General features: G+C 39.8%; 1 protein-coding gene across 4 annotated transcripts in view; it reads left to right on the top strand.

Annotated features, from left to right (window-relative positions):
- PCDH15 (protocadherin related 15) overlaps positions 1-23,769 on the top strand; it is a 388,852-nt gene that overhangs the window by 163,705 nt on the left and 201,378 nt on the right. For all 4 annotated transcript variants that reach the window (XM_075504147.1, XM_075504150.1, XM_075504148.1 and 1 more), the window contains exon 10: positions 17,064-17,270. In XM_075504147.1, the coding sequence (XP_075360262.1) occupies positions 17,064-17,270 (207 nt within the window). The remainder of the gene's footprint in view (positions 1-17,063; positions 17,271-23,769) is intronic.

Raw genomic sequence — 23,769 nt, forward strand, 5'->3', positions numbered from 1 at the left:
GGCAATAAGTTTCCCAGCTTCAAATGACATTTGTAGCCTGACTTTTTAATAAGACTTTTCCTTGGATCTTAGAGTTTTACAGCTCTTAGGGAATAGACTCTTTACAAACAGAATTGCTGTGTGTCACAGTTGTTTGGTTTTTTTGGTACCTTCCCAACAGTGTTGGTAACAGAAGTGTACTTCAACACTGTGCCGTAGCTGTGCAGAATGTTTTGAAGAATATCCTTACAGAGTATTTTCCGTATCTTATGTACCTGTCTCAAAAATCTGTTATTCACGGGTGGTTTTTCAGTCAGACTGGCATTAACCTCCTGACAGATAATACCATAGAAACAATTCTATAGTGGGACTGCGTTTCCTTGTTGTTTAGGTGGTAACAGAAGGTCAATGCCATGTGTCAGAGTTGAACAGACTGTTTGAAATTCCAGTGTTACAAGAAAATTGGTTTGGGGTCCCATTCTGCAAGAAGTGATGTTGAACTTTCCAGCAGTAATATCTACTCTGTTTACTCTTCAGGCTTGAATCTTTGAATGGAGTGTGATTTTCAATTTTTAGAAGCCTTCCCCCTGCTGAATTGGCTGTGGCATTTATATAGGCTGTGACTAGGCGCAGGAGGTTTTAATAAATCAGTTGTACTTCCTTTGAGTATGCATGTAGAGACTGAACCTGAGTATTAGCTGGACCAAATTACATGTTAATGAAGGAAGATTGTGTGTGAAGCTTGGCTACAAATATAAAGTACTATCTACTGGTGCACATATTTGATTACATGAATACTGTCATGATAGATTGGATATTGGGAAAAATTTCTTCACCAAAAGGGTTGTCAAGCGTTGGAACAGGCTGCCCAGGGAAATGGTGGAGTCACCATCCCTGGAGGTATTTAAAAGATGTGTAGACATGGTGCTTAGGGACATGGTTTAGTGGTGGACTTAGCAGTGTTAGGTTAACGGTTGGACTCAATGATCTTAAGGGACTTTTCCAACCTAAATGGTTCTATGATTCTGTGGTACTGGCATGGCATGAATTTGTGTGCCTGTTCTCCTGCCTATCCCAAGAAACTGCCTGGGAGCTGGAAAGGCCACTTTTCCTTTCTGGTGGAGGTGATTTGGATCAGAGAGATGCTCCCAGTGTGTGTATCGGCTGTTCCAGTATAGTTAAGCCCTTTGCAATGTGGATGATTTTCCCTGATACGGATCTCAGCGGAAATGACAGAAACTGATGCTCTCCTACTGCTCGTGCTGGAGGTTAATTGGTTTCTCTGTTCCTGTTGGGAACTTCATTGATCTCTCCTGTCCATTGCTCTCGAGGCTGTCGAAAGCTTACTGCATTACACGAAAAGAAGGCATAACTTCAGCAACAGTCTCAGGACCAAACTGTGGACAAATGTGCAATTTGAAGGCAGAAAGTGAAGTGCATATATGTGTTGTTTTGTATGGTCTATTCATTGAACAAAGACTGTTTTCTGTTCAGAGTGGAAGTACAGGGAGACTCGGTGAGGATGCTTTGCCAGCCACTAGCAGGTGCAGAGGGCAAGGCTAAATCATCAGTTTTAAAAAACAGGTAGGTCATCCAGCACAGCACTAGGCTGGGGCCCTTTGCTTTTTAAGAAACCTGGAAATGATCTCAAAGGTTGAAATACTGAGATAAAAAAAGCTTCTTATAATCCTGAGCTATTACAGAAACATAAAATTGCTGAGATTGGCAGGCATCTCTGGAGATTATCCAGTCCAACCCCACTGCTCAGGTTGGAGGTGGGGTGGGCGTTAAGTATCTCCAAGGCTGGAGACTCCACAGCCTCTCTGGGCAACCTGGTCCAGTGTTTGACTACTCTCAGATTAAAAAAGTTTCTTCTTATGTTTAAATGCAGTAACTTGTATTTCAATTTTTTTTTTTTTTAATTTTTTTTTTTTTTTTGGCCCAGAACTGATTCTGGCACTCCAGATGTGTGTCACCAGTGCTAAGTAGCATTTGACCCACTGGCAACACTTTTCCTAATGCAGCACAGGTTTGCTGCAAGGGCATTTTGCTCAATTCATCCACCAGGACCCCCATGTCCTGCTCTGCAAAGCCACTTTCAAGCTGGTTGGCCCCTAATGTGTACTGGTGCCTAGGGTTATCTCTCCCCAGGTGCAGGACTTGGCATTTTCCTTTTTTTGAACTTCATGAGACTCCCATCTGCCCATTTCTGCATCCTGTCAAGGTCCCTCTGAATGGCAGCACATCCGTCTGGCAAATCAGCCGCTCCTCCCAGTTTTGTATCGCCTGCAAACTTATTAAGGGTGCACTTGGTCCCATCAACTGGGTCATTAATAAAGATGTTAAACAGCGGTGGCACCACTATCGACCCCCGGGGTGCACCTCTATTAACTGGCCTCCAGCTGGGCTTTGTGCTGTGGGATCAGAACACTGTGTACCCAGTAATTCAGCCAGTTTTTAATCCACCTCATTGTCCATATACCTAGTCCACCAGTTGTCTATGAGATCATATGGAGACAGCAGCAAAAGCATTACTCATGTTAAGATGATTAATATCCACTGCTCTCCCCATACCCACCAAGCCATTCCATCTCATTTTAGAGGCCTGTCAGTGGGGTTGAGCATGAATTGCCCTGCATAAACCTGCACTGACGACTCCTAATCTCCTCCTTGTCCTTCATGTGTTTGGAAATGGTTCCCAGAATGATTTGCTCTACCACGACCTTCCCTAGCATTGAGGTGAGGTTGACAGGTCTGTAGTTCCCTGGATCTCCCTTCTTCCCTTCTTGAAGATAGCAGTGACATTTGTTTTCTTCCAGACCTCAGGAACCTCTCTTAATTGCCACGAACCTTTCAAATGTAGTAGAGAGGGCTCTTACAGTGACATTGGCCAGCTCCCTTAGCATGTGTGAGTGCATCCCATCAGGTCCCCTGGATTCATGTATGTCCAGTTTGTTTAAATATATCCCTAACCTGATCCTCCACTGTATTCCTTGCTCCAGACTTTTCTGTGGGTCTCAAGGATGGAGATTACTGAAGTCAGGTCTTACCTGTAGAGACTGAGAAGACGATGACGTTGAGTATTGCGGCCTTTTCCATGTCCCCTGTCACCCTGTCCCACTCAGCAGCAGGCCTACATTTTCCTTAGTCTTCCTTTTGCTGCTGATGTACCTATAGAAGCCTTTCTTGTTGCCATTCAGTTCCAGGTGGGCTTTGGCTTTTCTAAACCTGCATGTTAACCCTAACCTGCATGCTATAGTCCTCCTGCATCACCTGTCCCTACTTCCAGTTCTTGTAGGCTTCCTTTTTATGTTTGAGTTTTATCAGGAGCTCCTTGCCTATCCACGCAGGCCTGCTGCCAACTTTCCTTAATTTCCCACTTGTCAAGATGGACCATTTTTGGACTTGGAGGTGATTTCTGAAAGTCAACCAGCTCTGCTGCACTCTGCTTTTCTCCAAGGCTGTATCCAATGGGAGCCTGCCAAGCAGATCCCCGAGTTAAGCCAAAGTCTGCTCCTATGCTGTGTGCATTAGTGTACAGACACTTCGGGGTGGGCTTATGGTCATGCTGACTTCACAGAAAGGCTATGAGAGCTTTACCTATAATGTGGCCCTGTTGGCATTCCCTTATTTATGTGCATATGAGGGTAGTCCCCCTTCAGCCCTACTGTAATGATTATGGGGTGCCTCCTGCTCATATCACCCTGCAGGCTTTGGTGGCCAGCCTGGGTCCACCACTTTCTCACTTGGTTGTTGGTTGTCTTCTCCTTGCTGGGTTGATCAGCCGGTTGGCATAGATGCTGTTGCCCCACTCCTACCATTCTGGTAGTAAAGACAAGGATTGACTGTAGAATTGCAAAAGGACTTTGTGAGACCAAATGAGTGGGTGATAAAATGGCTGATAAAATTATGAATAGCTTAAAAATGAAGTGATACAAATCAGAAAAGATCATCCTTGGCTTATACACAAAATGATGGGTTCTGGCTTGACTTGGGAATGAGATGTTGACATTGTAACTGATAACTGAGTGTGAAGGTTGGCTCAGTGATCTGTGGCTATCCAAAAAAACAAAAGGCAAAAAAGCAAACTGAACATTAAAAATCATGAGGAAAAATAGAGAACAGAACAGAGGAAAAATCTCTGCAGTACTGTACAGTTTCAGGCTATACACGTGTCTTGATCACAGTGCACAGCTCTCGTCTCTATCACAAAAAGGAGAGAGCAGAACTGAAGCAGGTTCATATCAGGTGAGGAAGGAAGAAGATATGATAGACACCCATAAAATATAGTGTCACAATTCTGAGAGTGAAGAGGAATCAATAGTTCACTGTCTCCAGCCATGCAAGAGCTAGGAGTTATAAAATGAAACAAGCAGGTGGCAAGTTTAAAACAAACAAAATAACATTCTTCATCTAATATAGTTTGTCTGCTTTGACAGACAGCAATGTGGGGCTGAAAGTTGACATGGGCTCAAGAGGAGGCAGGGCTGGCTCGTGGAAGAAAAATCTATTGATATAAAGAGAAATCCAGGGAAATCTGAGCTGCTTATGTTACTCTCTAGGCTTCTGTCTTTGGCTGCAGCTGCAACCATGATTTTGCACTGGATGGATTATTGGTCTGATCTAGTACAATTCTTCTTCTTATGTTCTTTCATTATGAGTTTCAGAAAATATCAAAAGAAAACACAGTGCTAGCATGCAATGAGGAGATGTACATCAGTTGAGGCTCACTAGACTGGAAATTCCTGGACTGCTGTTACAGAAATGGTCCAATGTCCATGGTTTTTTGATACTTAAAAAGTCCTGAATTATTTAACTTTTTTCCACCACTTCAGAAACTTAATATTCGCAATGTTTGGTAGGTTTTTGTAATAATGTCAGCCTCCAACTCTTCTCATCCTGTTTTGATCTCTTGGCTCTGTGCATCTGTTGCCCTTTATTTGTTATCTTTGTTCAGGATAGCTCTAATTTTCCCCTCTTCCAGTGTATCTTAAAGAATATATTTTCCTGCATTTAAGAGGATTCATGCTTATTCTTTGCTCTTCTAAATTTTCAAGTGGTGCAGATAAGGATTTCAGCACAAAGAGTAATGCCCCATTTATTTAGTTTATTCAACATGATAAAGACTTATTAGTTTGAAGTACGTCTGGGCTGCACCAGTTGAGAACTTTGAGAAAAATTCACAGTGATTGCTATTGAATAGGTCTCTAGAAAGTAACCCATATGTTAAAAAGCTCATCTTCCTAAATATTGATATTTTCTCTCAAATTTCTCCAAGTAGAAAGTGGAAAATAAAATATAGACCCCATGACAAGTATGGTTTTCCAGAAATATTTTGCCCTTGTTCTGGAACTGCTTTGTTTTTGTTTCTCTCTTTTGAAATGCAACTGAAGATAGTCTCCTCTGATGTTCTTGCACAACAGTAGAGATGTATCAGCTATAATGGGAAACAGGGTGATTGCTCTGCCTCAAAATAGAACATGAACTGAACAAATGAGAGTGTTTTTATACTCATGGTGACAAATTAGAAAAAGAATGGAAGAAATGCATTTTCATTAAATAGTTGCTCAATCCACTTCCTGACAATGATGAAATCTTCAAAATCATTAGTTCGGTTGAACTGCTGTGCATCTCCTGTAGGTATTAAATACAATAACTGCTTTTTAAATTGGCTTTTCAAATGTTTATCCCTTATGTGAACTCAGTATTCAATTACTTCTCTTGGCTTATCACTGTCACAAAAGTGTACCTAGTCCAAATAGTCTGGAAATTTCTGTTCTCTGAGGCGGCCTTTTTTTTCTATCTTGTGTGTAATACAGTGTTGAGAGTTGATGGAGAATTGAAAATCTGAGTGCAGACACAGGTTTTGCATTTGTGAATAAGGAGAGAAAAAAAAGTGTGCAGGAAAACCAAACCCGTTCTTATACATCAATAAAATGTTTCTTCATATCAGTCTTTCTCTAAAGTTATCACATGCATATTGAAAATAGCAAGTTTTTCCCATATTTAGCAGCACCTCAGCATGGCAAATGTTTTTCCTTGCCTTTAGAGCATTGTCACAGATACACATTAGAAAGATCAGTGATTGTGAGTTAAGATTGATCCTAAGTTGTGTGTCATCACTCACAGACCAATGAAAATATTGAAATACATAAATGGTAAGTTCTGTAATGTCTTTTATTTACAGAAATAGCTGTATTTCCTTTCTGCAGTGAACAGACTTTTTTTCATTTAAAACTTAAACATCCATCACTTGAAACTTGGCATAAGGACTTCATAGTTGGCATTTTCTTTAACCGAAGGGAAGAAGAAGGAGTTTCATTATTTGGAAAGATGGGCAGCTGTAAGTATTACTGTTCATTGCACTACAGCGTCATAAGCCTTACTGATATTGAAGTCACTTACCCTTGATACATGAAGAAAAAATGTATGTTTTGGGATGTTTTTTTTTAAGCATAGTGTCTAGACATATTATGTGCCAATTTCATTTCACTGTTGCATCACAAGCTTCACTGACGGTAAAGTCAAATTTCTTCTATGTTCTAAAGATGCTCTGTGCTTCTTGTCCTTAAGCCAATTTTTAATCCGTTTCAGTAGTTCTTTCCTTATGCTGTGCTTTCCGACCTTGTAAATTAATCCAGTGTGTGATATACAATCCTAAAGCTAATGCTAAATCTAGATAAATTATGTCCCTAGTTTCACCTTTATCTCCCAATTCAGTTATGCACTTAAAAGAAGCAACTTTGTCAGACCTGACCTTTCTTCTCTGTATCTGTGCTGACTGCTCCTTTTTTTAATTACTTTGGTTTAAATACTATATAATGTTTCCATCTTCTTCACAGCTTGAAGTCAAGTTTAAGTTTGAGTGTCTGAAGTTCCTGGGCTCTTTCCTTGTTCTTGTATTAAATAGAAAATCTGAAGTGACCTGCCTGCAGTTCTCCAGTACTGCATCTCCCTCAGTGAGCTATTAAATATGTTTGCCAGAGGCTATTCCTTACGTCTTTTACTGTATCTCTTGAAATGCTAGGGTATAATCAATGGCAGGGGAAGCACAGAGGATTTTGGTGGTCTTTGGAAAGGAGATGAGTGCAAGACTGGAAGCAATTATGGCAACTGAATTTATAACGTTTATGGTTCTCGTTGGGATGCTTGTGAAAAGGTAACCAAAATGAAAAAATGACATAGCTCACAGGATGCACAAAGATGGTTGTCAACCAGGCAGTGGCGCTCTCTTTGGTCTCTCTGAGGGAGTCTCTAGTAGGGGTTCTCTCTGTCTTGTTTAGGTTGGTATTTTCTGGCAGTAAAGTTTATTGTAATTCTTTTTGCAGCATGCTTAAATGGATGCATCAATTCTAAACCCAGCATTAACTTCCAATAGCAAATGAACATGCTCATTTACCTTTCAGAAAAGCCAAAGGTAAATTTTAGAGATATTGTGAATCTTACTCAAATAGCATTCTATTTTTTTGTTTGCTTCATGTGAACATTTAAATATTTAGGATGCAGTGGCAGGTTTTTTTGGTGTGGGATTGTATGTGTGATGGTGCAGATATTTTGCAAACTTTATCTCAAGCTAAATAGTTGCGTGTTGGGGTATATAGGTATCATTATAATTGAATTAGAAGAAATAAAAGACATAGTATTATTTTATGCAATTATTTCCAAGTAAGCCATGATTTTTGAATGTTATAAAAAAATCAGTCTAGCCATGGAATAAAAATTCAAAGTTATATTTATCCATCAAAGAAATTTTTCATCTAATTTTGAATATTTCATGAATGATAACAAATGTAAGTTCAAGTACATTGTTGTGATATGCATTTCACATACTGTGTCATGTAGGAAAAAAGCAATGATTTGATCACATTTTTAAAGAAACAGTATCGAGAAGCTAACCTGGTTGGTGTAGGTATAGCAGGCTTAGGCTACAGAAGCACAAGGAGAACAATGTCTAAATCTGTTTTGTTGAATAAAAGTATTAAGTTGCTCAGGGAATTAAGAGGATTGAGATAGCACAGAGTGAATGACTTTAGGACCTAACTGAAATTCGAAAAACTTTGGTTGTGAAGAAGAAAAGATTGCTGGCACTAATTCCAGCGAACTCCATGGTCCAGTAGTGCATGTAAAAGTTCATTTTAATGGACCAATTGGTTTTGTGGGTTCCAAGAAAAATTCTTAGGGCTGATATTGGTGTAAACTAGACTATTTTCGCTACTAGTATTTATTCTTTCAGTTTTGCACTTTTTTTAGGTTTCAGACATTATTGGCTCAGTTATTTATTAGATGGTGATAACCTGCCTTCATTTTTTTGGGTCAGAAGGTCTGTGGTAAGTTCTGTTGTTATTTTAGACACTATTTCCAGTGTTTTCATCATTGTGGCAAACATAGCATATCTATTTTAACGGGATCAGAAAGTCAATATATGAATTTTAAAAATTGCCAGAAACGTGCTGTTATGTGGGTGGTTGTGTGTGCCAGATTTACCAGCAAATCAAGAAAAATACAGAACAAAGGAATATGGGAATACTTAATGCTGCTGCTTAGAATATGCTTGTATTCCCTTTTGCTAGTGTGGTGGTGTTTTTCCTGGATCTGAAGACTCTGTGTGTGTACGTGTGCTAGAGTGGGCATTTTCAGGAGAGAATTTTAGAGACTTTCATGCCTGGTAAAGTTTGCATGCAAAAGGAGGAAGAAATATTTCTGGATCTGAGTTTCTTGAAGCTTGAGTTTTACACCAAGGATGGAATGGTCCTTGTGAGGAAATATTTAAAGCAGCAAAGATGAGATCCCAGTCTGCTCCCAGGAGTGTTTCTGTATTTTCTCAAATAGTTATTTAATGTAGACATTGCTTCAGCCAGAAGGATAAATGAAATGCAAGCCTTTATAAGTCAATCTGCGTATAATGGTCTTTAGGGGAGATATTTCAAGGTAACCTATCCAAAATTTCATTCCAACAGGATTTCTTGTAAAATTAATTCACTTTTCCCCTCCACCCTACAGAAATCTTGTCCCTTGTGAGCAATGTCAGTTCTGTCCAAGTGCTAGATGATGGGCAAATGTTGCCTTGTTGTATTGACCAGATGAGATCTTTTGAAGGGGGGGTGAGCAAATAACTCCTCTTCATCATGGGTGCTGTTGAAATACTTAAAAGGTCTCCACAGTTTCTTCTCAGGTTAGTTGCTGCTACAGTTGCAGACTGTGTGAAATGATGTTGTTAAATAGCTAACAAAGAAATCTGCTTCCAGTGTGAGCCCTTTCGCTCAGACCCCTCCTGCAGTTTACCAGGGGTGGTTCACGCTGGGCAGCCACCTGCAGCACCATTCATCAGCACCATGCTCTTGTCCAAGCCTGTGGATCTGCTGCCTCTGGAGGAAACATCCACCTACCTTTGCTTTCCTTAAGTCTCCAAGACCTTCTTGTAGATCGGTTTGCAGGTCTTACTTCCACTCTCCCACACTGTGTGTACATGTGGCCTGTCACCTGAAGGAGAGAAAAGTTAGTTCTGTCCCAGCTGTTGTTGTGTTAAGTTCATCTTTATCCCCATGCACCACTTTCCCCTCAGCTCCACTTGCTCATCCTTCTGTTTGATTTGGAGGGTGGTGAGAAAGAAGCCTGGTTTTCTTTTTTATTGATGCTCAAACTGCCTGTGAAGAGCGGGTGTGAACATGCCCATTACTGGTGCTACTACTGCTCAAAATGCACCAGCTGATGGTGCGTGCAGGTATGCACCTTGAAATTTTTATCATAAAATAGTGTGTCATGAAGAAATACAGTTACAGGGAAGTAATATACCTTCTCTGGACTCACATCAGGCCTGGATGAGGGATAAAGGCTGCTCTGCCCAGAGGAGCGCTTTCCTGCATGTGCAGGAACGTGCTGAAAGGTACTACATGAAGAAAAGAAAACAGGACATCCTGGAATCCAGACTCTTATCGGTGCTACGCAGCAGCTGAGCCAGGGAGACTGAGAGCTAGAGCTTTGGATTTAGGCCCCTGTATTTCACCTATACTCAGCTTTGTACTCTGAAGTTATTCTCATGGATCTCTCAGCCTTTCCCCTTTACCAGCTATGTGGAGTTAAGATGCCTGTATGAGTACTGAAGTCATAAAGAACGGAAAAGAAAGCCAGGCTATTTCATTGTAGGACTGACAGATAGCAAATGTAATAGTATCTTGCTGTAACCTAAGGATGTGAAAGTAAAATTGTGCTGCCTTCCATGTAGCAACCAGGGTTTTTGAGAATCTGTTCATTCAGCAAAGTCTGTTACTGAACTATAGGCAACAGTTTCCTATATGCAACAGTGATCAGATGTCAGGTGTTTGTTGACCCCAGCATTACAGTAGTCATAGTTGGCAAAGTCTGGCAGAAATTCAATTTAAAGGATCTTGAGCTGAATGTTTTGAATTAAGATAATCTGAATTTGACATATGCCCCCATTACCTTCACTGGATGCTGAGCAAGACCTTTAAAAGTGTAATGGGCAGAGCCTGGGAACAGACTGGGTAGTATTTATATGATGCTGCTTCTGTCTTTGTAGGTAGGTTTTGAATGTGTGATGGAAGGGATGATGCTGAGATAAGTTTTAGCTGGGTTGGAAGAAGTGTCAGCCATCTTCCCAGGAGGTCAAATCTGTGAATTAACACTGCTCAGAAATAACAGCTGAAATGGAGAGGCAGGGACCTGCTGTGTTGCTTTAGTCTGGTGACTGGAGAGGATGCAGATGTAGAAGCGAGGGTCTGGCGAGGTAAAACAGAATCAAAGCTGTGAAGAGAAAATGTATCTTCTGTATGGCAGGTTAGATGAAGTTGTGCAGCATGTGTCTGGCTGCTTTGCTGGATACCTGAGCCATAACCACCAGGGTTGTTAGGAGTTGTTGGGTTTTTTGTTGGGTTGTTTTTTGGTTTGTTGTTTGGTTGGTCAGTTGGATTTTTTTTGGCTTGTTTTTGTTTTGTTTTTGTTTGGTTTGGGGTTTGGGGGGTTTGTTTGTTTGTATTGGTTGTTTGTTTTGTGGTTTGTTGGTTTTTTTTTTTTCCCCCTAATTAGCCTATTAACATTCACTGGGGAGATCAACTCTGAGGTCCTGTGGTGGAACAGCAACATGGAAGTGTCTTAGATAAACTGCAGACTGTTTGGTTTTCATGCATCTTATGACAGATTTTTTGGACTAAGTATTCCTGAAGTGTTATACAAGGGTGGAGTGCACAAGTCACATTCTGTGAATCCATGGAGAAATAGGAACCCTGTATTTAAGCAAAGGTGTCTGCATTTTGCTTTCTATTAGATGTTTCTCTGAGACAAGACTATACTGCTTTGTGCAGTGGGAGATGACATTGTGAACCTGGGGCTATGGGATGGAGAAGACGGGTGCTTCCAGCTCTGAATAATGCTGATAGTCTGCTAAGTCGTCTTTGCCCACAGCATTCCTCGGCAGCTGTATCCCCCAGACTGTCCAGGCATCCCCACCATGGGTCTGTCCAGCTTTTCTGTGCTTTGTCCTCCTCCAGTGGCAGTGAGCACAGGGAGCAGAGATGATGCAACAGGAGCACCAGAGTGTCTTGCCTATATGCATCAGTGTCCATCTGGAGGTTGTTCTGTTGTCAAAGTTTAGTTTATCTCACCAAGAGGAAAGAAAATTCTGTATTTTTGTTTATTTTCCTGAAGATTCAGGGAGTTTATCGCATTGCTTTCATTTCTCCTTTCTTTTGGGGAACTGTTTTGTCTAATGCTTTGAATAAGTGAACTTCATGTTGTTTCTGCATAGAACATTTCTTCAGGTTGGTAACCCAGTCCGTTGCTCTTCACTCCTCGTACAATATCTCTGGTGAGACTGGTTTCATGTCATCTTTAGTCATCTTCCATAAGGATAAAATTTTGTGTTGGCCACTACGAATATACGCATTCTGCAAACTGCATGTAAATGTTCAGCACTGCACTTAAACTGCTCAAGCAGCAGATTACATACACTTTCTCACAGCAGATTACGTAATAAACATAGCTAAACATCTTTGATTTGAGAATTAACACATTTCACATTATTTTGTCCTTTTTTTTCCTTAGGTGTGCTCAACTACTTAACTAAAGCAGTAGTTGCCAGAGTGTAATTCTGTGCTTCTTTCTTTGTGTATCTTGGGGGCAGTGTGAAGGTACCTGCTGTTCTCCCTTAGGTAGTATTCATAACAATGTGAAAGTCTAGAGTCTTCATTGCCATGTGTGTCGCTGTGATGAAGGCTTCATTGCACGCTTGTTCTTTTTTGCTTTATTAGTGCCTCCTTATGATTGTATATCTTCAACCTTAACCATCTAGCCAGCTTCCCTGCAGATTGCTCTCTTCACTGAAGAACTGTGGAGTCCATTTAAGTTCATATAATATCTTTGGGTTTGTTTGAAAGATCACTCATTGTTTTGACAGCAGAGCATGTTCTTTTGGGGATTAGAACCAGAATGCTTTGTGTCTTAAATATCAGTGGCTTTCTTTCTGAAAGAAATTTAAATTGTCTATTCTGTGTGCTCCAAAATACGTGTTAGGAAGCAGAGATGCTCCACCTGTGGCCAGCAAGCCCAAGCAAGAGTTTAATGGGCCACTATGAGGAACAACTGTTTTCACTAACAGCACTGAATGTCTGGAAGAACTTATATATTAATTCGTCTCTTAAAAATAACCCAAACAAACAAAAAAACCAACACCCACCACCCAAAAAAATCCCCAAGAAAAAGTTAAGGAATAAGGGAATGCAGCAAAAATTGACAATATTACAGGTATTGTATATTTTTAGAGAATTATGAAGGGTATGCATCAAAGGTACAAGAACTGCTCCTAGCCAAGAATGGCTTTTGGGAATATGTTTATGTAACATACAAAACCAAATAAATTTCTCATATTTTATACGAAACTCTTTGTATCAAACTTAGAGAAAATTATTTCTTAAAAAAAAAGTTTGACAGTGAATATTTGTAACTAGCTTCTTACTAATTTCTTCTTTAGTTCTTAATTTGCTTTGTTGGACCCATCATTATGTGTAAAGGCCAAAAGGAAAAAGAACAGTTATTTGTATTGTCCAGTGGCTTAAAACAGAAAAACTCTGGAAGAGGCCTTGTAAGGAAATGAACAATTTGTTCTCCCTTGCAGCTTTCAGCTAAATCTTTTCAAAGAGAGGAAAAGCTTTTATCTTTCTGCTCTTATGAATATTACAGCTGTTTTTTTTAAGCATGTAATTGTGTACTATAAGGATCAGAAAATAGATACTTTTCTCTATGGAGGTTGTGTTTTGTCCTTTGTATTGGTCAGAGAAGTTTCAATGTAAAGTGATAGCACTAGTCTCTAAAAGGGATTAAAAGTGAGTTTTAATGGCAGTTCCACAAGTAGGTAAATTGGATTAGAAAAGCAGAAATTTTACAAGTCTACTAAAATAGCATTAAAGGAAGGTACACTGACGGTTAGAATTTCAGCACTTTTTTTTTTTTAAAGCACTATCCTCTCTCTTACCAGAGGTGTTTTGCTTTACTTTCTTCTGGTGTTGTAAAAGGAGATTCTTTTTGAAGTAGGAAATAAGGTCAGATGCAAAGGGCTCAGGCACTGCTGTACCTAATTCTGCCTGGCCCTTGAAGAGGAATCTCAGGGCACAGGGTTGGCACTGGGGTTTTCTATTTGGTGCTGGTGAAGAGCTAGGTGCATAAGGCAGCAGAGCGAGTGCATTTGTGTCTGTCTCACTGCCTGTGCCTGAGCACTGAACCCCAAGAGCTGAGCTCCTGATGCTTTGGGGATTTCCAGTCCTACCCTGATACATCTGTTTCTGGATTAGTTCTGGAGAGGAGGCACTTTGATTGGCAGTTTCCAAAGCTTGCTTTTTCCTAAATATAGGTGTCTTTGGAAACAAAATTAAATGGCAAAAGAGGTGAGCTGGATGTGGTGGTTTTCACATGGTAGTCTTGCAGTAGAGCACTTGCTAAGGAAGTGAAAGAGTGAAGCTGAGTTGTGTCCTGGTGCAGCACTGACGCTGTGTCCTGGTGCTGCAAGAAACGCTTAGTTTTGGCAACAAGCAGTTGAGAATTGACTGACTTTCTGAAGGATTAGCTGTCTAATTCCGTCAAATTCTCAAATGGGGAGGCCAAAGTTAATTATTTTGACCAGTGTACCTAACCTGGTGAATAAAAAGGAAAGCACCTGCGAAGTGCTTTTGAGTTGAATTGCCTGCTGAGGAAGGAATCCTTTTCATTGTGATTTTGGTCTCCAGGGCCTAAAATTTTAAGTCCAATCTTAGGAGCACACATCCTTCTTTGTGTTTGACCGTATGTAATTTAAAGCACTGTCTTTTCCTTCAGAAAGACACTGCAATACGGTGTTGATGATGTAGTAAACACCCTGCATAGATGAGTATTTCTTCTTTTAACCCAGGATGGGTTCTGTGCTCCTTGCTTTAAAGCAAGGCCATGATTGTGGCAGTTCAAGCTGTTAAGATTGGGACCCTCTGTTCTTTGCATTTTCCTTTTTTTTAGAATCTCTTCGTAGCAGTTGCAAGGAACATCAAGGTTTGTTATAAAGAAACTTGCAGCAGTTGTGTGTAAACTTTTAACTGTGAAGAGGCCTATTTTTCTTGAAATGGAACAGAGTATTTAACGATGCTTAGCCATAGATCTATTTATAAAATAGAATTGGATCAGTATGTGTTTGTTGCTCATAGAGCAGACTTTTTTCTGACTTTTTTTTCATGCTTTTAGTATATTAACTTAGGCAAAAACTCTCTATATCAGCATGTGTTTGAAGTTTCATCCTACTGGGTCAGTAGCCAGAGTACTTCAAGTAATTTTGGTGATGTTAGTTTTTACACATGAAGTTTATTTTCATTCAGTGGAGCATCAACTTCAAAATAAATCTCACTCTGTAAGTTATGTTCAGCATTTGGGAGTCACTTATCCAGTCTCCAATGCTATTGCCAGGTACTACTATATTGGGTTTGAAATACATTGCTATTAACTTCTGCAGGACCAGGATTTCTTCAGGGGTGTTTGAGTGCTGCTCTGTTGAATGAAATTCAGTGCAATTGGAAGGTTTATAACTAGATGCTAATAAAACTGATATATGTGATTCCCTTACAATGACCGGTGTGAAGGCAGACTTTCTCAGCTAATGCAAATCTCGTTAAAATTGGTTGGAAACACCCAGAAGCATCGGTCTGCTTGGGTGGACTGGAGCCTGGTGTACCATTTTCCTGTTATGTGTTTTATTTGAATACGAATAATTGAATCTGGCTGAAAAAAATATATTCATACTTAATATGGTAGTAATTATTTGAGACAATTATGGGTTTGATCACTGGTAGTATCCTGTATCCCTAGAAGCATGTAATAACAGCAGTTGATAAGTATGTTGCCTCCTGCACCCTGGTTACTGAAATCTTAATGTGCCAGTGAATTAACTAGCAGAACTCCCAATTTCTTCAAGAGTTTTGTCTCATTAACAGAAATTAATCTCCTAGGAAAAACCTTATTAATTTCAGATCCTAGCGCCTGCTTATGTAAATCCATTTGCCAGATCTGACCTTATCCTTGTGAGTCAGAAAATAGCCACATGCAGATAGGTTGGTGGTTGCTTTTAAATCTGCACCAGTATCACTGTTGCCCATCTCTTGGTCAAGAGTAATCCTGATGTATTTTAAAGAGGAAAATACGTTTTTCTGAAGAACTGAGTGTTTTGAATGAATTTCTTATGAATTACTAAAAGTGTCATCACCTAATTTGAACAAAAAAACAATTTTGATGTTTATACTTTTTTTTGCTTGTGATGGAAGTTTTTATCAACACCATACTATTGTTGCTTGGTAAACAAAGCAAAGCTTTATACAGAATTAACATTTTGCAGACCAAAAAAAAAAATGTGTCTAAAGAAGAAATTAAAAATAACTAGTTGATGAAATCAAAATGGCATGTTTCCAGAAGAAGGCTCCTTGGATGTTGGATTTGAAAAACGAGGAATTACCTGTTTTGAAGTGGGGGAAATACCAGAATGAAAATAAAATCTCTGCAAACAAAAAGTACTGTTAGCAACAGTAATTTAGGTACTGTTTTTTCTCTTCCGAAGCATTATTACACCTGAGAAATTTATTGCACAATACACTTCCCACGTCTGCAGAAAGGTAATGGTGCACTACTTTGCAGTCTCAGGGTCTGTGTGCTTACAGATTTTGGCAATGAAGCCATAGCAATAGGAGACTGTCTTACAGTACCCTACTATTGCCTTGCTACAGGAACGTGTGCAGGACTATAATTAGAACTGGTTTGCTCTTTATAAATTAAAGAACAAATTACTTGTCTTCTACTTCCCTTGTTTGTTTAATTAGTCATAGGTAGTAAAACCAAAAAGAAAGCAACGTCGTACATTTACATTGGATTAGCACACTGGAATGGGTAATTAGTGCTTTTTTGTTTAGGAAGTTTGAAAATAAGAATAAAACAGGTGAAACTATCAGTGAATAAATCTTGGTAGGTGAGGCATTGCCATTGAAAAATGGTGGTTATTAATTGAAGTAGAGAGTTTTGCTTGACATTCAAAAATAGGCAAAACCAAAATTAAAATCCTGCTCATCTAACACTAGAAAGATGGATTTTGGGGGAGAGGGAGAAAGAGTCATATCCAGGGCAATATGCTCTTCTGGTAATCTGTAGCAAGTATTATATGTCCACGTGTACTGTTGTCATCTTTTGGTTTTAACTCTCTTGCTGGTGGTGTGGGTGTAGGTTCTGTTGTACAATCAGCAGTTTCCAGTGTTCTTTCATCCTTCAAAGATTTTTCCAAAATTCTCAATACTGATAGTTTAAGGAACTATGTTTGCATGTGTGCTGTATAGCTTTGAGTTTCGTTGTGACTACTTAAAAGGTTATTGTGACTGAAACTCTTTTTGCTCTTATATCCTGGCTAATTTTTGTTTGGTGTTTCTTTTTTTCATGATGCTACGTTTCATAATAGGGTGATCTATACATTGTTATGTGTTTTTATAACTGGATTGTAATTCTTAAAAATAAGTCAACACCAGTTAGTAACTGTAGTTTTACTTAGCTGAGAGCCTTTGACAAATAAGGTATTTTTTTAGGCTGAACAAGACAACGGCCATCCTCTTCCTGCCTTTGCTAATCTGCACATTGAAGTCCTTGATGAGAACAATCAGAAGCCTTATTTCACAAGATCTACGTATGAGGGCTTCATCCTCGAATCCTCCCCAGTGGGAACGACCATATCTGATAACCAGAATCTGACTTCTCCACTACAAATTGTCGTGCTGGACAACGATGTAGAGGAGGTATGTTTCTTGTTCTTTTATAGTGTCGTACTGGTACTTACATTTTTATTCTTTTCAGAGTTCTTTCTTTTTTCTTATTTTTTATTGAGACAAAACTGTTTTGATCAATAAATAAAAAAATCTGAATATTGTTATGGTTTCTTTTTTGTTTTCATTCTGAGTTCAGATAGATTTGAAAGTGCGTCTGAACTGAAAAACTAATCTGTATTTTACTCAGCTCTCCTTAAGATTGTGTTCTGTTAAAGTTGATGAATGCTTAGTGCGAAGAGGAAAAAAAAAATGCATTTTGTGAGAAGGATGAATTTGTCACAGGGTGTGAGGAAATGGGAGAGAGAAGCTCAAAGTGGAAGGTAGTAGTAGTTTGAACAAACCAGAAAGAAGAGGAATAGGAGGTCAGGAGGCTAAAAGTTCAATCTATTCTTTGCTTTACCTGGATTTTGATAACTACCCTTACTCATAGTAAAAATTGGGGATCTTCAAAAGAATAGTAACCAAGTAGTAACAATACTACGCCTCTAGAGCTAACATTTCTTCTGTTCTCACCACGGCTGTTGCTTTTATGTGTTTTTGGATAACGTTTCTTTTTCCTCTAATTACTGTTGTCTTTCTAGTTGTCCCCTTTGTTCTTTTTTGTTTCTGTTCTTCTTTTCTCTTGTTATCTTCAGATGCGTAAGAAAGCTAAGTTGTAGGCGTAGGTTTTGTAGTAATATTTATAGTATATACCAATACTCTTTAATAAAGTTCTTAACTTGATAGTCTGAAAACAATCTTCTGTTTTTGAAAGTTTCACTTTTGACATAGGCAAATTCATTGTTTTTGAGAAACACGAGAGGCTGTTGTCACTGAACAGACAGTACTTCACTGCATTAGAGTGATTTATAGTCCTAAGAAGCTATTTTAAAGCCCAAACTCACGTAGAGTATCTCCTTCCTATCCATTAAAATCTCAGTCAATTTATGGGCATTCATAAAAATCAGTTGGAAGGCAAGTGGAAATGGCTGTTGGATCTGGCTTTCTTAGGGGCTGGATAAAAGGTATGGACTAAGTGCATGTGGCAGTCATCAGCAGGCATTGCTGATGATTTGTATTACTTGTGAAATACTCTTGTTCAGCATTGCTTTTGTTAAAAGCAAAGCTGTTTTCTTGTTTAGATGAGATTAATGGGATCTTGTAGGTTGCTTAATATAGGAATAAGAAAGGTGTGCAGGCTTCAGGTATATGTTTATATTTACAATACATTGTCTGTTTGTGTTGTATAAAATCTATTCATATCATGTGTGCCTGAACACAACAGAAATCAAATCGTATGAGTTAGTGTCCACAGTTCTAAGTCCTTTTTAAGCTACTAATTTGAGAGATTTTCTCAGAAGGCTGCTTTTAGTTCTGTGATCTTTGTGTATTAAACAAAAAAATATGGGGATATTTTTAGATGTTTTAGCCTAAGCAAATTGATGTCTATTTTTTTTTTTTATCCACACCTTCATGAAAGTACTGGTAAAACCCTTTGGTTCAAATATGCCTCGGTGCATATCTGTTTGTTACAGAAATGTGGAACTTTAGGGCACTATTTATGCCCATCTTATAACATGCGTGACTGAATATTAACTTTACAAAAATTGAAAGAGAGGCTATTCATCACTTAAAGAGTGGAAGACTGAAACCGAGCAAGTCTGTCTGTGAGACTGATAGACTTGCACGTTAGATAGGTATGGTCTGAAACTCAGAATTGGGTTTTTGGCAAGCTGGAGAGCTTGTTGTGAACCATTTCTGCCTGGGTTGCTACACTGCCAGTTTGGGCGATGGACAGCCGAAAATAGTTCAAAAATCTCACTGTTAATCCACAAAGTGCTGCCGGTATTTCTCTATCTGGAAGTCCACCAATGTTCCAGGGACTGAGATATTTGCCCTCGAGCCTTTGTAGCTGCAATGACCTAGGAAAATCCTACTGTGCATATAAAGTCCACAGTGGTAAAAGAAGTCACACAGCATGGCTAGTGAGGGAGGGGCTGAATCCATTGTGCTTGAACTAATTCAAAAAAACTGTTTTAATTAAAGAGAATTCAGTGTCCTAGTTCAGACACTTAAATTTATGTGGCAGTTTTCCATGCTGGTGGTTTTTTGGGACTCTCTCCTATTTCCTAGTAGATGATATTGTTACACTAAAGGAATGACAGGAAGACTTTGGACTTCATTAACCTCCAGAGGTTTTTCAGGTTATAGTTAATAGTGCTCTGATTAACCTTTCCCTGGCAGTTGCACAACTCTACCCACAAGATGTCAAAGGGAGATTTGATAATATAAGGTTCTTTGATGTAACTACATGTTGGATCATATATGAGACTGAAAATTAAGATTACTTCGAACTGTTAAAATCCTGAATTTGGGCTGACTCTTTCAATGAATCATGTAACTACCAGGTAGTTAGTATAGCACATGATATTTGTATACACTCAAACTGCAAATATTAATTTCAAAAACTTCTGCATGGAAGAGTAATTTGTTTCTTTAATATAAACTACTTTATGAGGTTTGTAACATAATCCTGGTATTTATGTTCACCACCGAAAGTGCTTTCAGTTACTGATTTTGTCAGTACAAGTTCCCTACCTTGTTTTGAGGGCTACTCTGAAAGTCATCACAAGCAGTTTTGACCATAGGGCTCCACATTTTATTGTTGTGCCTTCTCTGTAGTACAGTAGCATGTTTGCATGAAGTTATCTCAATATTTGGATATTGAATAGAGTGGTTCATTGATATACTTGTGTTTGCCTGCACTAGAAATTTCAACATAGGTGTGGCCCAAATTTTTGTAGTTTTAATTGCATCACTAATGTGGTTTAACTCCAGCCGGTAACTAAGCACCACACAGCCGCTCGCTCACTCCCCCATGGTGGGATGTGGGAGAGGGTAAAATCGGAAGGGCGAAAGTGAGAAAACTCGTGGGTTGAGATAAAGACAGTTTAATAGGTAAAGCAAAAGCCCCTCACACAAGCAAAGCAAAGCAAGGAATTCATTCACTACTTCCCATGGGCAGGCAGGTTTTCAGCCGTCTCAGGAAAGCAGGGCTCCATCACATGTAATGGTTACTTGGGAAGACAAATGCCATCACTCTGAACGTCCCCCCCTTCCTTCTTGATCTGGACAGGCTGGATTGATGGGGTGAGGTCAATTGTATGAGGTTTAACAAGACCAAGTGTCAGGTCCTGCACTTTGGTCACAACAACCCCATGCAACGCTGCAGGCTTGGGGAAGAGTGGCTGGAAAGCTGCCTGGCAGAAAAAGACCTAGGGGTGCTGGTTGACAGCTGGCTGAACATGAGCCAGCAGTGTGCCCAGGTGGCCAAGAAAGCCAACAGCATCCTGGCTTGTATCAGGAATAGTGTCGCCAGCAGGACTAGGGAAGTGATCGTGCCCCTGTACTGGGCACTGGTGAGGCCGCACCTCAAATACTGTGTTCAGTTTTGGGCCCCTCAGTACAAGAAGGATATTTTGTTGCTGGAGTGCGTCCAGAGAAAGGAAACAAAGCTGGTGAAGGGTCTGGAGAACAAGTCTTATGAGGAGCGGCTGAGGGAACTGGAGTAGTTGTTTAGCCTGGAGAAAAGGAGGCTGAGGGGAGACCTTATTGCTCTCTACAACTACCTGAAAGGAGGTTGTAGTGAGGTGTGTGTCAGTCTCTTCTTCCAAGTAACTAGCGATAGGAGGAGAGGAAATGGCCTCTAGTTGCGTCGGGAGAGGTTCAGACTGGATATTAGGAAAAACTTCTTTACTGAAAGGGTGGTCAAGCATTGGAACAGGCTGCCCAGAGAGGTGGTAGAGTCACCGTCCCTGGAGGAGTAAAAAAACATGTAGATGTGGCATTTCGGGACATGGTTTAGTAGTCATGGAGGTGCTGGGTTGATGGTTGGACTAGGTGATCTTAGAGGTCTTTTCCAGCCTTAATGATTCTATGATTCTTCTTCCCCAGCTTAATATACTGAGCATGATGTCATATGGTGTGGAACAGCCCTTTGGTCAGTTGGGGTCAGCTGTCCCAGCTGTATCCCCTCCTAGCTTCTTGTGTACCTGGCAGAGCATGGGAAGCTGAAAAGTCCTTGATTTAGTATAAGCACTACTTTAGCAACGACTAAAACATCTCTGTATTATCAACACTGTTTTTAGCACAAATCCAAAACATAGCCCCATACTAGCTACTATAAAGAAAATTAACTCTATCCCAGCCAAAACCAGCACAACTAATAGTAAAAAAATGTGTCCAATCTGCAGCAGATATTTCAATTTGGAGCACTAACAGAACTTAAATAATCTGCATCCAAAGATGATGGAAAACAAGTTTATCATTCTTGAACACAAGCTGCTTTAGGCAGCTGATTAGAAGTTGTTAAATATTTCTGTGTTTCAGTACGAATAGACCTGAAATGTCATATCCACAGAAGTGACCATTCAAGGGCCCAAAAGCATTTCCCAGTGAACTTAACACTTGGTTGTTTTACATCATGTTGTTATTTTCATTGGACAACTAATAACAGGAGTTTGGTTAAGGTAGTGAAAAATCTAGTTCAGTCACGACACAAAATGACACAGAGCCAAAAGTTTTCCAGTTAATTATTTTTGTTTATTATTGAAAAAGTGTAATATTTCAGTGTTGCATGATGAATAACTGCCAAGGATTTCTAGACTGGGAAATGATGTGGCATAAAAAGTTAATTTTGACACCCCATGCCCCCAAAGTGAGGACAAAATAATGAAGATCTCTGGACCTGCTGGGTTGTAATGCCATGTGCCAGGGGAGATGGGCTGTGGTGGAACCTGGCCAGTGGCCCTCATGTTCTGTCCTTCTCCTTGCTGCTAGGATGGCTCTGTACCTGCAAGGCCGCTTCCCTTATGTAGGGGGGGATAAGGGCCAGCAGCACAGCCATAAGTGCTCATTACCAAGCCTGGGAGATACAGGGGGAGGGAAGGGTTGCTCTGTCTCAGCAACCTGAACTACTTAGGGAACCTGGTGCCAGATTCCATGACTGTATCAGTCTTCTCTCTTGCATGTTTTGTTGATGCTTAAGGCCAACCAGATCTGATCCATCAGATCTGCCAGAGGTGATGTGTCCTCTCTCTTTCCAGAATGCTGACTTTCCAGAATGTAGACTTATCTCAGGACATAGAGACCTGCCTGCAGCCACAGAGAGATGATCAGCCTTGTCCTTGGGTGGAAGTGCTCTGTGCAATTCCCTATTCCTTTGGCATCACCTGGCTCATGCCAGCATAGCTCTTTCCAGTTCTATGAAATGGTGCAGGTGTAACATGGATGTGAGGGAGGAGAGAATCAGATTTAACTGCCTGTGTGTTAATACATGTGTCAGTGATTCATGTAGTGCTTATAACCTGTTGTGGGCATGAGACTTCAGCAGAGTAAGGCTGGGAGTGCAGTAATTACATGTAACTCATAAATAAAAACAGCCAAACAAACTAAAATGACAGGTGCCTTCTTGCTGGGACTAGGTGGTAGCTCAGGGTGGGTTAGTAAGCACAGGTAATGCTTATTAACTTTTGCAGGTCTTAATGTTCTGATGACTTCATTGTATCTTAGTAAATTAATGTATTTAGTACGTAGGGATTGCTGATGAGAAGCTGACATAGATCCTCTACGTGCTTGTGCATGTTAGTTTCCAATACTGACACTGGCTAAATGTATTCAGTCTTTCAATTGACGAATCAGTTCAGATTATATTTCACATTAAAATAACTCCCTGCTTCAGATAAATGCATGAAGAAAGTGGTCATCTTAACTATGTATCTTAAGAAAAAACCAACACACATTCTAAATTTAAAACTTGTGGGAATTATAATAGGGTCCTGCTATAAACCTTCCAAAAATTAATTTATAGCTGTGACATTGAGAACAGACCTTTAACTAGAGCAGCACTGCCAAGTGCTGATATAATTAAGTGGTCTGTTTAAATGGCATAAATTAAATTAAGCCACATGGGTACCTTAAGACCTGAGTAAACCAAAGCTGAGATGAGGAATTTAAACAGTATGATCTGATTGCTGTTTACATAAGGCTTCCTGAGCCACTTGCTTCCTTACCCTTTTGCTTCCATGGGAGGATGCCAATTTCTTCTACTCTGGTGGTTAGGGTTGGTGAAAAAGCTACACAGTAACAGACTTACTGCCTTGTATGCCCAATCTTGTTGAATGTCTCTTAAAAACAAACACACACACACACACCCCCCAGGATTTAACTTCCAAGTGGAAAGACACTAATCAGCATTCATATCCATTACATAATACTCAACTATGAAGCTGTTTGCTGATACCACATGCAGTGTCTTGATGAATAAACTCAGGGTATAAGGTAATTTGTACATTGCTCATTAGAACACAGAATTGATGTCATGTTTATAAGGTGTGCCAGCATGTGTTCAAAAGCATTTAACATGTCTCAGCACACATTCAGAAAAGGACCTGTGCAGTAACCCTGATGCTTCAGCAAATGCCTACAGTCC

This window comes from Mycteria americana, chromosome 6 (genome assembly GCF_035582795.1).
Source record: "Mycteria americana isolate JAX WOST 10 ecotype Jacksonville Zoo and Gardens chromosome 6, USCA_MyAme_1.0, whole genome shotgun sequence".
Classification (NCBI taxonomy): domain Eukaryota; kingdom Metazoa; phylum Chordata; class Aves; order Ciconiiformes; family Ciconiidae; genus Mycteria; species Mycteria americana.